At 39.8% G+C, this 16277-nt stretch overlaps 1 protein-coding gene across 1 annotated transcript in view; it reads right to left on the minus strand.

The window, feature by feature from the left end:
• LOC111563846 (neural-cadherin) overlaps positions 1–16277 on the minus strand; it is a 375623-nt gene that overhangs the window by 274217 nt on the left and 85129 nt on the right. Inside the window, exons 2-3 of the mRNA XM_055010997.1 lie at positions 5032–5229; positions 3431–3656 (exon numbers count right to left, since the gene is read on the minus strand). Of these exons, the coding sequence (XP_054866972.1) occupies positions 3431–3656; positions 5032–5229 (424 nt within the window). The remainder of the gene's footprint in view (positions 1–3430; positions 3657–5031; positions 5230–16277) is intronic.

Below are 16277 nucleotides of genomic sequence, written 5' to 3' on the forward strand. Positions count from 1 at the left end.
AACGGGTTTTATTCTCAGAAAATCAACTAAAGTGCCACTCAGGCCAAAAACTCAAAACGCCCTTTCTCCAGAGGGCGGCAGTGGTCTCCGTCCTTTCCCTAAGGATGGCTGGGGGAAGACTGGCTGCTCCGTGGCTCAGCACTGCAGCGTCTTCTCAGAACAAGAAACAAGGCAGTACGGTCCCACGTCCCCTGCCATGTGAAGTGGTGCTGGGCTACGCCCGTGACAGTACCCCCTGCTCAAAGTGTGCCTCCTGGCACACCAAGGGGCCCATCAGGGTCGGGGGTCAGGAAGAGGGTCCACCATGCAGCCACAAACTAGTCCAAACAAAAGTTCAGTCATGCTGGCCAGCGGCGGGGGACCAGGAACTGCTCCAGTGGTCGGGACGGCGGCCGGCGGCGGGGCACAGGGACCGCTCCGGCAGCCGACGATGAAGGCAGAACCTCCCTGGTGGGCGGGCTGGTGGCCGGCGGCCGCCGGCTCGGGGACCTCGGTGGCGCTCGGCAGAGGGACCTTGGTGGTGCTTGGCAGCGGGACCTCGGCGGCCATCGGCTCGGGGCCCTCGGCGGTGCTTGGCAGCGGGACCTTGGCAGCACTCGGCAGCAGGACCTCGGCGGCCATCGGCGGCCAGGTCCGACGCCTTATTGAGCCACGTCTCCTGTGGGAGAGCTTCCCCACAGGTGGCTCTGCTGAAGACTGGGGGGCACCTTCTGGAGGATTGCAGGGCAGCAAGCTACCTAGCTCGGGAGCGGGCTGGCGACTAATAGGACCAGCAAGCAGCTGGCTTACTGGCAGATGGATCAGGGGAGAGTTCAATAAGTTCAATACAAAGTCGGGCAGGTGGCGGATTAGCCAGGGTTTTTGGGCTGCTTCTCGACGCCCCACTGACACAGTGGCGTCTTTCACCTCCTGCCTGACTGCATTTTCCAGCCAGCAAGCAAAATTGAGCACGTAAATAGGCATAGCTCTCCTCATCTTCATAAAAAACATCAATGGATTCCTCTGGCTCACTTGGGCTGAGCTCCCACCCGCTGACCAATCTCAGCCCGTCCAGACCGCGGGGGAGCCCACACCGGTCCCGACCCGCTCTGTGGATGCACTGGGTTCATGTCTGGTGGGACCATTCTGTCATGGTACAGGGAGGATTTTGAACCCAAGGTGTGTGCATACAGAGCAGGCGGCAGGCAGGTCACAGTTAACAGGTTTTATTCTCAGAAAATCAACTAAAGTGTCACTCAGGCCAAAAATTCACAACGCCCGTTCTCCAGAGGGTGACACACCGGTATGGCCGGAACGGGGCGGTGCTGGGCTACACCCATGACACACATGTAAAACATTTTGCTATCGTTGTCATCTTGAAACATGACTTTTTAACTTTTTTTGTGAGAATTACGACGTCAACAAATATTCCACCACCGTGTTTCACTGAATGGGGATTTTTTTTTTCTCATGTTCTCAGTTTTTTAAATGCCACTGGACAAACTCCAATAAACTCCAAAATAAGAATGCAGTTTTAGATTTTTAATAAATTAGAATGTTAATCTTCTCCAGGGTGTTGTATTATGAGTTGCTGGTGGCCTTAATGTTGCAAAGCTAGCCATTGCTTCAAATCCTTTTATAGTGAGTCTTTCAGAGTCAGTCAGCCCTAAAAGTGCTTTGGTAGACCAGCGTGACCTGGAGGAGTTCCTGTAAGCTTGTGCAATGTGTTTGTGTTGACATGTAGGAAAGGAAATAACATCTTGGCTGTAGAAATGAACCTGAAAGTAAATTTGCCAAACAACTGCGAATTACAGCTGTCATGGATGATGAACTCAAAACGACAGTCTGAAAAATGCTGTCTGTCAGAAAAAATGGTTCTCACCACTGCAAGACACAGACAGAAGAGACAGGGTCTATGACTCATACACGGCTTTCACGTATCACTACATTACATGTTTCACTTATGAGAGCAAAGACGTAAGTGATGAGAGCTCTCTTATCCTGTGATTAATGGTAAACGTGTGTTTCAAAAGGTCGATTAAGTGCACATGTAAATTTATGTATTTGCATACAGAGTTTTCCTGACTGTGTACTAAACCTAACTACAACTCAGTACTCATACAGTGATTTACGTTTGTCCACAAATTATTTAATTAGGCAAAATTGCTCCACATTTTTAATTTTTACATGTTTCATGTCCATGTGAAGACTAAGTACAATTTGGTCTAATTATTTTGTTTGGCCTTGATAGTATTGTTATATAGTATAATCTAGTCTCAGTGCAACAATATAAGCAAAAAGCTTTTAATTCCAGCATGTATACAGCATGTTTTTTTTTAAACAAATAGTGTTGTATACTGTATTGAGTGTTAATTTATTTAAAAAAAAAAAAAAAAAAAAAACTGCATTAGTCTAGCTGTGGTTTGCATTTTTAAGCTTAATAATAAGAGCCAATAAAGTCATTCACTATACAGTACTGGAATTAGTTTTCTATATATCTGACTTTAGAAGAAGACTCTTAAGAAGATGTGAATAGGAAAGGATAATCCCTTTTCCATCTGCCAATCGAGACAAGTCTGCTGTGCAATCTGACAAAATTCTGCATCTCCATATGCCTGCTCACTAAAGCTTTGCTCAGAGGACCAATGTCCTTAACATCTGCCTGCGACGCATTCCGACTCCACAGTGGCTACTGAAGACAATCTGCTGCCATTCTAGCCGGTATGTGCCCGTCAGATGCATGAGTTTCATATCACTTTAAGGTGGATTGGGCATGTGTTACTAAAGCTGCAATTACTTATGAATTAATACAAATGCCTGCAATTTTGGACACTTGATTTATATATTTGTAATTGTTTATTTTCCATCATATTAATAATCTATAACTCAATTTTTATTTGTTGTCACCATCAATCTGTTGCACTGCATGTACAAACCTTATGTTATCAGAAATGAAATAAATAACGTTAATGAGAGCACACATACTTACTGTAAATTTATCTACACTGATTTAAAATGACAAATCACAGGAAAAGTTAGAGCCCCATCCAGCGTCCATGCGACTGGATTATCAGGCAATCTCTGGTAATGATATCATGATTTTAAAGATACAGACAACCTTATTGTTGATGTAAATGCATAGCAGTCTTCTAACATCAGTACATACGCTCAATGCTACATCTCCCACAACTGAAATCTATTTAATATTTCTGCAAAACATTAAGATTCATGATCACACCCACAGAAATAAAGAAATATGCGTACACATTAAATACTTATGATGAATTCACGCAAGCAATGTAAAAGTATTTTTTGTCAGCAAGAATAACAACCACAGCAGAGGTAGAAAGACAGCTTTGGAGGGAAGTGTGCACAGATGTAAGTCCCTGAAGGGTACATACCACTTCATGTGGAGGTCTAGTAAAGAAATTCAGTGGATATATAAACTCACGGTTGTCCTTCAGGGGTGTTTTCTGGTATGGCAATGGTGAAAGATGCGTTGGTAAACTGCGGTGGCCGAGCTCCTGCAACCACGGAGACGACAGCAGGGGCACTGCGGCTGCCCAGCCGGTCGGCGGCTACAACTGTCAGCAGGTACTCCCTGTCCCGCTGCAGAGGAAGGCCTGTAGTCCGTACCTGGCCATTCTTTCTATCTACTTCAAAGCGACCATCGCCCCCTGCAGATGATTTTTTGGACCAGATAAAGAAGAACAAAGAACCATTTCAAAAAACAATCAGTATAAAAGATTACAAGGCAAGACGCTGTGTCCAAAACATTCCTTTTAATAGCTATCGAAAATATTGTAAATGCATACTTGTTATAATTATAATAATAATAATAATAATAATAATAATAATAATAATAATAATAATAATAATAATAATAATAATAATAATAATAAATAATATTAACTTCAATTATATAGCACCCTTAAGAACAGTGTTCACAAGGTGCTTTGACAGTCAAAACAAGCAAACACAGAGACAGTCAAGCAAGACATAAGGAGACAAGGCTGAGTGGTCAATAAAATGAATAGGAAAAATGTTAATAGTAAGTTAAATGAATAATTAGCTAGATTAGCACGCTTATCAAACAAAGGAACCAGACAGTATAAAAATTGAAGAATGAGACTGAAGATTCAAAGTTAGAAATTAAAAATCAAGAATTTAAGAATTAAAGACGTTATGCTGTGTACTGATACAATTACAAAAATTACTGGATAGTCAGTTTTTTGAGTTGTTGAGATGTGTAATGCCAAAAGCAAACACTGAAATTGGAATGTTACTTGACCTCTGTGTAACATAATACAATTTTAGACTTTGACTCAAACTACATTGCATTTCAGAAAGATGCAAAATCAACTATTATAGGGGCCCTTCTGTTGTCCTGTGATAATTACATGCAAAACAAACTTGCAACATTGATACACAATTAAGCCTTTGATGCATGAAACATCAATCAAATCACATGACCAAAAAGTTCATTCAAAACATAAACAGGAATGTTTGTGTTTTTAACATAATTTCTTCTGTCAGTTTTTTCTCATGAGGAAAACTGGAAGATGGTCTCTTTAACAGATTCCAAAATGGGCGCAAGAAATCATTACACGGCAGACAATAAGAAAGAAAATTATTTTGTGTAATGGAGAAATGATTGCTGTTACACTGGAAAATTGTGTGTGCACAAAAAGTTCGCACGGCAGAGACTAAGAATTCAAGGAGGAAAAGAAATAGATTTGACTCCACATCATGGAAAGATTTGAAAGCATTTACTATGATTCCTGCTATCATAAAAACAGTTTAACTATACAAAATGATTGATTTGATCACTTTTTTTTCAATTACTTTAGTTTACTTCCCTTTCAGTGTGATGAATGAAACACCTAATATAGCGAATATGTAGTATGTAAACCCCCTCATAGTGGCTGAGATATTTAGACATTAGATTGAAAATCTAGTGCTGATTGATACTTATTACTTGTATGCTATGAAGAGGTACACATGGTCATCCTGCTCCATTAGAGAGGAGAAACAAAGGAACAAATAACCTACCATCAGACAGAAAGTACTCCACTTCACCATTATTGCCTTCATCTCCATCCTGAGCGTAGAGCTTATAGACCACTGAACCTGCAGGGGTATCGGGGGAAACCACAGCCAGGTAGGGGGCAGGAACCATGCTCCATTCTGGAATGTTGTCATTTACATCCGTCACAGTCAACTCCACTCTGACCAAGTACCACTCTGGACCTGAAGAACAAGAGATAAGAGAGTGCAGTAGTTTAGAGACAGTTGTTTAGGATAGCTGGTAGTTACCATATTTGATAGCGTTGTTGAACAGTGGAGATTTTTTTTCTTTTCTTTTTTTCATTTCTGGGAATAGGGGTACACATGAGATCAGTGTAGAGGATGACTCGACTTTTCTCTGTCACCTCTGACAGCAAATCATGGGACATTACCAAAGATAGCCTGACGTTTCCCATCAACCAGCTGTACTCAGTATCATTTCAGCTTAAGGTACAGACGAGCTGATTAAGGCAGAAATGCTGCCTGGCCAATATTAGAAGACAGCAGTTTACACAGGTCTAAAGGTTATCGGTGTGTATGGTAGTCTAAAAATGCTCCAAATGTAAAAATCATTACTATGCTGTTGAAAACCCATGACACTTGATGCAAAAAAAAAAAAAAGACAAGAACCAATTAGTCAAAAAAATGAAACTACAGGAGAAAAAGAGCTCTTGTTCAATTTTTTTTTTTCACTAAATATCTGCTGGTATCAATGTCTTTAATGAGAAGATTCTCTGTCTTTGCCATATATTCCTTTATGTACCACAAACAAATCAGTATGAAGTTGGACTATTGGTCAGACAAAACAGCAATTTGAAGGCATTGGAAATTGTAACTGTGATGTTTTCTCATCATTTCTAACATGATATGAAAATAATGACTAGTCTTTTACACTGGTCCTGTGGATTTGTTGCTTTCTGCACGAAGCCAAACACAGGTGCATTTTACATCACATCCTGCTCAAGATTACTCTTGCTGTTCCAGACATGGCAGTGAGGTGGAAAACATTCATGTAAGCCTATTAGACTCCCTTGTGGACATGCACATGGATAGCTACACACACACACTATTGCTATTACACTCCTTTTCTGGTCTACTGGAGTCCTTGGAGTATTTGGAGTACTCTGTTTCATGCATTCTCAGGAGTTTGTATTTATGTCTGCGCAGATTCTCAGTCACCAAGGTCAATGTAATTCTGTGCTTCACTTCTGAACTGAGGGAGCCTCTTGAATGAGAGGTGAACAATCTTTAAGAACCAAGAAGAAGTCTCAGTTGCCTGTTAATATGAAATACTTGAGTATATATATTTTCTGCATACACTATTGCCGATTATGTGCACTGTTACCCTTGTAATGTAGTCAAGATACATATTTGGCTACACGCTTATGTTCACAGAGGTGTCTGTTCCATTGTAGAAGTTGGGTTTGTGCAACAGACATTAATAATCAAACAAGAAGCCCAACAAAAGTGAGGTTGAGTCATATACAAATGAAGACATGCCACGATTAAAAAAAAAATAAAAGTGTAATTCCTTTTTGTTTTGTCAGGGATTTATTTTTCCAAAAGTAATTCAGTTATACACCTCTTTTTCTTCTTGAATGTGCCATGTGAACAACAGTAGAAATATAATCCACAGGAAAGTAAGGCTGTCATCCCTGAATCCCCTAACTAACAATTGTAATCAGTGATGCACTAAATGCACCCAAATAAATCCTCAGCACTCAAAGTGACACTGATAATGTAAACGTCCCATACTGTCATCATCAATACACCCACCCCTGCACCCACAGACACAGATACACCGATCAGGTATCACATTATGACCACCGACAGGTGAAGTGAATAACACTGATTGTCTCTTCCTCATGGCACCTGTTAGTGGGTTGGATATATTAGGCAGCAAGTGAACATTTTGTCCTCACAGTTGATGTGTTAGAAGCAGGAAAAATGAGAAAGCATAAGGATTTGAGCAAGTTTGACAAGACGACTGGGTCAGAGCATCTCCAGAACTGCAGCTCTTGTGAGATGTTCCTGGTCTGTGGTGGTCAGAATCTATCAAAGGTGGTACAAGGAAGGAACAGTGGTGAACCGATGACAGGGCCATGGGCGGCCAAGGCTCATTGATGCACGTGGGGAAAGAAGGCTGGCCCGTGTGGTCCGATCCAACAGACAAGCTACTGTTGCTCAAATTGCTGAAGAAGTTAATGGTGGTTCTATTAGAAAGTTGTCAGAATACACAGTGCATCACAGTTTGTTGCGTATGAGGCCGAATAGCTACAGACCAGTCAGGGTGCCCATGCTGACCCCTGTGCACCGTCAAAAAAGCCAGCAATGGGCATATGAGCATCATAACTGGACCACAGAGCAAAGGAAAAAGGTGTTTTGGTTTAATTAATCACATTTTCTGTTACATCACATGGATGGCCGGGTGTGTGTGCATCGGTAGCCTGGGGAACACATGGAACCAGGATGTACTATGGGAAGAAGGCAAGCTGGCAGAGACAGTGTGATGCTTTGGGCAATGTTCTGCTGGGAATCCCTGGGTCCTCCCATCTATGTGGATGTTACTTTGACACATACCACCAGTCTAAGCATTGTTGCAGACCATGGACACTCTTTCATGGAAACGGTATTCCCGGATGGCAGTGGCCTCTTTCAGCAGGATAATGTGTCGTGTCACAATGCAAAAATGATTCAAGAATGGTTTGAGGAGCACGAGTTTGAGGTGTTGAATTGACCTCCAAATTCCCCAGATCTTAATCCAATCGAGCATCTGTGGGATGTGCTGGACAAACAAGTCTGATCCATAGAGGCCCTACCTCACAACTTCCAGGCCTTAAAAGATCTGCTGCTGACATCTTGGTGCCAGATACCACAGCACACCTTCAGGGATCTAGTGGAGTCCATGCTTTGATGGGTCAGGGCTGCTTTGGCAGCAAAGGAGGGACCAACACAATATTAGAATAGATTAGAGTTTATTGCCATTTGCACAGGTACATCACAGTACAGGTACACTGGAATTCTTGTACGTGACTCTGAGTCAAAAAATAATAGTAATTTAGCAACAATTAAAAAGACACAAGAACCCTGAAATAAATCACACTGAAGTTTAAATAAACTAAAGTTAAATACAGATATTAGCATAAATAGATAAAAAACACAATAATGTTTACTTATTGTGCATTGTGAGAGTATTGCACATTTGTCCATTATAATTTGTGTGATGTCACGGTATTTTGATGTTCTGCTGTGTTATAGTACCTCCCCTCCCTGATGTCCAATGCCACTTGTCTGATGGTGTCCGGGAAAAAGCTGTTCTGAAAACAAGCTGTGCAGCTCTGATGCTCACTAGTCTGCGGTGTCTCAGGCCGCAGCCCAAGTTCCCCCACCAAAACAGGCCATGAGCTGCATAGAGTTTGTCCTTCAGAATGTTCTGCGCTTTCCGCCGGCACCGATGTGTGTATATGGTTTCCATAGACGGGAGGCCGGAGCCAACAACTTTCTGATGACACACTGGAGTGATTTCCGCTCAGCCACAGTCATGTTGCCATACCACACTGTGATGCCGCAGGTGAGGACACTCTCAACCAAACCTTTGTAGGCTTGAGTGAGAGGCTGGCATCCTAGTCTGGCCTTCTTCAGCACCCTAATGAAGTGCAGCCTCTGCTGAGCTTTTTTCACTGTGATTGCAGTGCGTTTGGCCCAGCTGAAGCTCTCTGAGATGTTCAGGCCCAGGAACTTGTAGCTGTCAGTTTGTTCCACCGTGGTGTCTTTGATGGAGAGTGGTTGCAGAGGTTAGGCAGATACTCATAATGTTATGCCTGATTGGTGTATATACAGACCCACACCACACAGCAGTGTTCACTCATCACTGCAAGGAAGCAGAGGAGTAATTTCATGACCAAAGCCAATGGTTGCTCTTAAATTTGTCAGTATTGGTACATTTTGAAAAGAAATAAATGGTCAGTTTTATTTGGAATCCGACTGACTGTAGTAACAAATGCAAGTAGTAAGATGAAAAAAAGATGTGTGAATGGCTGCATACTAAGCAATGCAGAGTTCACAGGAAAAAGAGTTACAGAAAAAGCATGTTCAGACTGAGAAGGTTCACTCAAGTAATATAGAGCACAGCAGGAAAAAACAGCAACAAAAACAAGAGTTGAGCATCACATGAACAGGATTAAGACTGCAGCTCAGAGGCTGAAGAATGACCCTGCGGTTGTTATAGAAACAGAACAACGAAAAGTGGAAGATGGAAGAATTAAGAAGAGAAAGGGAAACGAAAAGAACGAGCAAGCAATTGCATAAATCAATGGCATTAGAGAAGGGAAGTAACGAGGGAACGTTACAAGGGAAAACATAAGCGGACATCAAAAGAAGACAGAAGAGTGGAATTAACCAGCCATATCTTATGAAAAAAAAAATATAGCACTGCACTTGACTCTGCGGTTCAGCGAATGTATTTGTTGATAATCTCTCTCTCTTTCTCTCTCTCTCCCTCTGTCTCTGTGGTCGTAACAGATTCAGAATTAATTGGCAAAAGGACAATGCAGCTTTGGGGAAGAAGGGACAGCATTAGTCAGATAATAAATCACTAGGCTAATATACAGAGCGCTATGCCAAAACGCATAACACACACACACGCACACACGCATGCACACATGCACGCACGTGCGCACACACACACACACACACACACACACACACACACACACACACACACACACGCACACACACACACACACACGCACACACACACACACACACACACACGCACACACACACACATACACACACACACACACATGCCTGTCTCTCTAATAACGATCATCAGTGGATTAGTAGCTAATGAAGGACCACAGGGAGCTACAGCTTGGTGCTATTGCCATCCCTCACACTAATGCATCTTACTGGATCTAATGATATGTTGCTATCCCTAGAAACAGTGGGACCTGCAATTACTAATAGTGCCATAGAAGGCTTTTCCATAGCCACAGACCTCATTTGCTCCAATAGGATGCAAGTCCAAACATTTCTAAATTTTCATTTTCTCACAGCACAGTCTTCCTCTATTATATTTTCCTTCTTAGACCACATACAGTATGTATAGAGTCCTAATGAATAGTGGATGTTATGTTTGTGTTCTGATGCTAACAAGAATTAATTAACACAAACTAAAATGCCTTGTAACTTGTGGTCAGGGCTTGATAAAAGCTGCAATTCTCTACTGCATTCTCTACAGATGTTTGCTGTTTGTCTTTGGAAGCAAACAAGCTTCATATTTCCTGAAACCTTTTCGCAGCAGACATTGAATTGTCACCACAAAAAAAGCAGGTGAAAATAATAACTTTAGGGATGACTCTGCATAAGACATCATTGCGGTTCAATGCAGCAACAAATAAATGGTAGGTTATGTCTGTATCTGACAAGTGAAGGTGTCTTTAGTTTAATTTCACTTTTTTCTTTTCTCACTTGCCCTATGCTACATAACCCAACCAATGCTGCTATAGATATTAATAAACATATATATCACCTAATACCAGTCCTGTCCTGCAGTCTAGCTACTCATAAAACTGTCATCAGTTAGCGACAGCTGATGTGACCTGCCAGTGGCAACATTTGTCATTTCAAACTGTGAAAGTAGCAATCAGCACCTGCCAAAATGAGAAGCTGCTTACTAAATGTTTTGTATACTGATCTTTTGTAATGAGGAAAAGAAAGGATAGAAAACAGATTCACTATGCTCACCAGACATTAGTCAGTTACCAATGTGATCAAATCATTTTTTTTTCTGATTCACACACTGTCATTTCCACTGTTGTACTCTTGTTGTGTAGAACTTTGCTGTCATTTAGAGAGCAGTGCAGCAACATTTGCCGACTGAGGTGGACACCGCAAGGCAGGATGCAATAAAGAAGGGATTGGATTAAGACCTATTTTATTTTAGACAGAACCAATCCATTAAAAAGTGCCTGGATCGGCCCCAGTGCACATCCTTGGAATCAGCATGGGACCTCTCCACTCTATAATCTCAGCTGGGAAATTGCTCTGCAGCAGGGTGCATTATGAAGCCAATTAGAAAAAAAAACACAGCAATTCACTGTAAAGTACACTTCGGCACATCAACTTATCAAGGATGCACAGTGCATCATCAGAACTTCACAATAAACACCACATAGGCAGACACAAGCGAGCTTTTAGATTAAAAAATGTGTGTCCCACATCTGCCGGCATCTCTGTGAAACAAGAGCAGTTCCGACATATTTGATTCCTTAAGTAAAGTGCAGCTACAGCAGCAGCCAGATGGGTTTTTTCAGGTAGATGTAAGTGGTATATAGTTTATGACTCAACATCACAAAGAGTAGAAAAATAAAAGTCTGCGTGAGAAATAAAAGTTTAGTCCATAAATACAGGTGATTTATCTGTCAGAGCTGTCTCTATGTTAATACATCATGTCATTATGTAATAGGTGGAGCTTGAAGATGTCAAATTGCCAAGCACCCAGTTAAAGAGCTAAAATCAAACACAGGTATCACCTTACTCCTTTGCTCTCCTCCGATGACCCCAATCAGAACCGTTCTAACTCTGCAACCTCATTTTGTCAGTATCTCTCTCCCTCCTGCTCTACATTATGCTGACAGGACTGATGGCATAACGTGGAACTCTTCATTTCAGTACACCAGCCTCTCTTGCTCTCTCTTTCACCGTCTCTTATTTAGCATTAACATGCAGAACTAACCATTCCAGTCATTAAGTCTCTGAAGAAAAGAGTTTCAGCACAACTGACAACACCTGCAATTGTCAGTGTATCAGTTTGTCCTCAGCACACACTCATCTTTGAAAAAGAGAGGAATGCAGTTGAGACAAATAGTAGGCAAGGATAATTACTGTCTTGTGGTTTTATGCCTTTTTTTGTGCGTTAATAGATGGTTATGGTGTTGAGCAACAGACAGAAACATGCTTTTCCTGGAACATTTTGATACAACAGGGAAGTTGGCATTTGACCGTTTTATTATTACTATTTTTTAGGTTTTTATTCTTATTGACATTCGTGTGAATTGTTCTCACAATGAGCATAATAATTCTTCAGTTCTGGCCAAGTATGTGCATTGTGAAGTCACATTGATCTTTGACCAACAAAATCAAAGTACTTCGTCCTTGACTCCAAGTTAACATTTTGTGCCAATTTTAAAGATGCTTCCTCAAGGCATTCCACAGACATTGTGTTCACGGGAAAGGGATGGACGAACAACCTGAAAATATGCTGCCTCTGGCCACAGCTGTCACTGGCACAGAAGCAGACGGAGAAGCAATAAGGAAGAAAGAAACAGATTAAGAAAAGAATAAGAGAGCAAGACAGAGAAAGAGGAAATAGAATAGAAGGCCAGTTAATTAAATGTCCTCCATGAGGATTACAAAGGGCTATTTGGCTCTCACTGGTAACTGTGCCATCCATAATCTGTTTGAATGGAAAAGCTGTTGCAGTCTTAACGACTTTTTCATATTTTTACATAGAATTGCCAATTAAACCAAGGGATGAGAAAGAGAGACAGACACAGCAACACAGAGAAAATCAAGCTTTAGTTCTTACACTAATTGCAAATGATACAAATGGTTAGCCAATAGTTTCACTGCTTAATCTTCCAGCACAACTCCTCATAATTGAAGATCTTAACACTGCCAATACTGTGCTGAAGCATGCACGCACACACACACGCACACACACGCACACACACGCACACACACACACACACACACACACACACACACACACACACACACACACACGCGTTTGCATGAGCACTTAAAGACAAGACACATTTATGACGGTGCAATAGCTAATTTAAAAATTGCAATGCAATTGGCCAAGGCTGGAAAATATCAATTGAAATCAATATCACAATTGATTTTCACATTTCTACCTCTACAAATAAACTGTTAAATTTTAGCTGCTCTTATGTCTTGGCAATGGATCAGACATGATGGATTACCCTTTTCCACCCCCAGGAAACCACTGCTTGACTAGTTCCCCTTAGCTCTACAGAGTGACTTAGCATTTAGTTTTCTACTTCTTTAAAAAAAAAAAGACTAACAACTTTACTGTTTACTTTTTGTCTCGCTGCTTTAATCGGTGATGTTTCCAGACACAACTGACAGCTACTGCAATAAGCTCTGATAAATGTAATCAGTTACAAAATGCTGACAGAAACAATAGCTGCTAAATACTGAACAAACTGAAACATTTAGGTGGAGCAGGTGCGATGGAGCTGAAAGGAAAGTTAAAGGGCAATATTTTCGAACAAAAAAGAAAAACAAACAGCAATCATTTAAGTCTTTGTTAAAATAGAGAACCAAAGCAAAAGTGAAATCTATGTCAAACCTCTTCCAAAATGAACAATATTATTATGGTTATTCCATTTCATTTACCCCCCATATTGTATATATCTGGCCTCTTTTGTACATGTTGTCATTTTTAATATTGTTTTGTTATATATGTGCATTTGATTCTATTATTTAATGTTGATATTTTAGCTCTTATTGCTTGTTGTTGTGCACCGTCCAGTGGAAGCTATTTATATTTTCGTCATGCCACGTATGATGACAATAAAGCCATTGTAATTCTAATTGTAATTATGTATTGATTTTACAGACATATTTATAGCCTTATGGCTTATCATATTATAAGTGTGGGGTGTCTTAAGGTAGTAGATGACAGAAGCTGCTGCTTTGGTAACTGCTCTGGGTTAGTTTCCTTCACTGGGCACTCATCATATTTTATGACAGAGCTGCATTTCAGGTGATTGAACAAAATGTTTGTGTTCATTATCAAACATGCAACTCATTCCTGACAGAGCTTAAATCAGTCTTTGTTTTGTTCTGGTGCACATTTAGTGTGTACTCACACGGAAGATGGGGAATGTTTTTTTCAGTACCACCTCCTCTTCATCTACATTTTTTATTTATTTTTTTATTTAGATTTATTTTTGCAGACAGCAGTATCGGAAGGCAGTTGATAGTAAGAAGGAACATATCAAACACACTAACATGACTCAACATAACTCAATTAATCAATTATTTTAGGGTGATTTTACTATCTTTACTTTGCAACTCTCATCTTGAATGTTGTTGTGGAAATGAGCATTGTGACTTATTTAACTGAGAAGCAGGAATGTGAAAATAGGTGAAGAAATTGCTAAAAGCATTACGTTACAGATATTCTTTCTATCTTCACACCAGGAAGATTAAAGTATGTGTACATGTCTGACATTAGAAAGCTTTGATTCTTGTGATGTGTGTTCTGCATCTATGCAATGATGAGTCCAAAAGTTATTTAAATGAGATTCATGGGTGTAGAAAAAAACTATGAATACAATTGATGTAAATTCAGAATGTTTTTTCTTACCAACAATTGGTCAAACAGACATGCAACCAGCATCACTGTAAAGAAAAAGTCATGCAGTTCCATGGAATATGTGCAACACTACACTTACTTCAAGAGTCATTCAACCCAGAAGAAGGTTGTATGGGTGAAGTCAGAGATTCAAAATAGCTGTTCTGATGAATTTTCCATGAATTGTGCAAAACTAACAGTGCCCTTTCAAGTCCAATAATTAGTCAGTCTGTTCCTGAGATTTCTCTACTTACCATTTGGGTGATACCAGCTATTGTTTACAACCTACACTCCATTGCTCCAGTTAGAAGGTATTTGTCCTGACCCTTCAGGTGACACAATCCAATCAGCGCACAATAGGAGGATAATGTCCCCTATTTAACAATCTACTAATACCTGAATCCTTTACTTAACCTAGGATGGTCTAGTTTAGGTCAACATATGTGTGTGTTTATGTGCCTGTGTGTCTATGTCTGTAAGTTCACTTTACAGTTCAGCTCAGGTAATCTCTATGATCTTTGGCTCTACTGAGTCCTATTAAGGTGCACTGGGATTCAGCAGGGATTACAACCTTCAGTCTCCTATCTCTCTTACACTTTGCCTTTGCCTAACCATCCACAGCATGGCACAGATCAACATGAAAGTCAAAGCATTTTTCAGCAAAAGTTTAAGGAGCAGCTGTTCAGACAGCGCCAAGTGCTCGGAGGGAAGCTGGCTAAGGCAGTTGCCATTGGTCTCCAACGCATGTTATCCCAGTCACTTTGCTGACAGCAAAATGTCATCTGACGAGGAAAATCCTAACCCCAGCCTCGAACCAAAGCAGTCGTTTTCCCTTACCCCAAACCTTTGACTTCTTTATTTATGGAGTTAAAATTAATTATTATTTTAAAAAAATTTATTATATTTAATTATTAAGAAAAAAACAAATATTTTATATATATATATATATATATATATATATATATATATATATATATATATATATATATATATATATATATATATATATATATATACTGCTTCAATTCAAACACGTTCAGAATTTCACAAGGAATTTTTGCAAACAAAACAAGGAATTTGCTATAACATTTTGGGTGATAAGCCTATAAGTTTTTTTGTATTTTTTATAATAATAATAATAATAATAATAATAATAATAATAATAATAATAATAATAATAATAATAATAATAATAATAATAATATATTTTATTTAAAGTGCCTTTCAAGGAACTCCAGGACACTTTACAGAGGCATAAAAATCAACAACAATAATTACAAACTATACAATAAAAAAATATCAATAACAAGAATAAAATAATTTTACAATTACACTGGAGCAATGCCTGGTGGAAAAACAAAGTTGGTGTTGATATTTTTTTTCATTTTAAATGGAAAATGAATTAGACAGCAGAATGCAGAAAATGGCTAAAAAGCTAAAAAAATAAATCAAACTAAAATGCCATTATTACTTGGCTGTTTCTACAATCCGAGACTGTCTGTGTACGTTGTAGGTGATTATGTATACATCAAGCCTGATCCTTTTCCTTTATTACTTTGCTCTCACAGAAAACACTGCATCTCAAATTAGCGAACAGTGACTGAACTGTGAAGAGCATAAAATACATGTAGAGCACGAGGCAGTTCCAGGTTCTGCTATGCCAGAGGAAGGCAAAGAATTTCTCTTCTCATGCAAGCAGAGCTGATTTAGAAAGAGACATTATTTTTCAATTCTCAGTTGAAAACTACAAACAACAACAAATTCATACTAATTATAAACCATTCAAACATTTTCACCAACTACATTGTCTAGGTCAAGCACCATTTTATCTAAGTTTGCC

The sequence above is a fragment of the Amphiprion ocellaris genome, chromosome 1 (assembly GCF_022539595.1).
Source record: "Amphiprion ocellaris isolate individual 3 ecotype Okinawa chromosome 1, ASM2253959v1, whole genome shotgun sequence".
Classification (NCBI taxonomy): Eukaryota; Metazoa; Chordata; class Actinopteri; family Pomacentridae; genus Amphiprion; species Amphiprion ocellaris.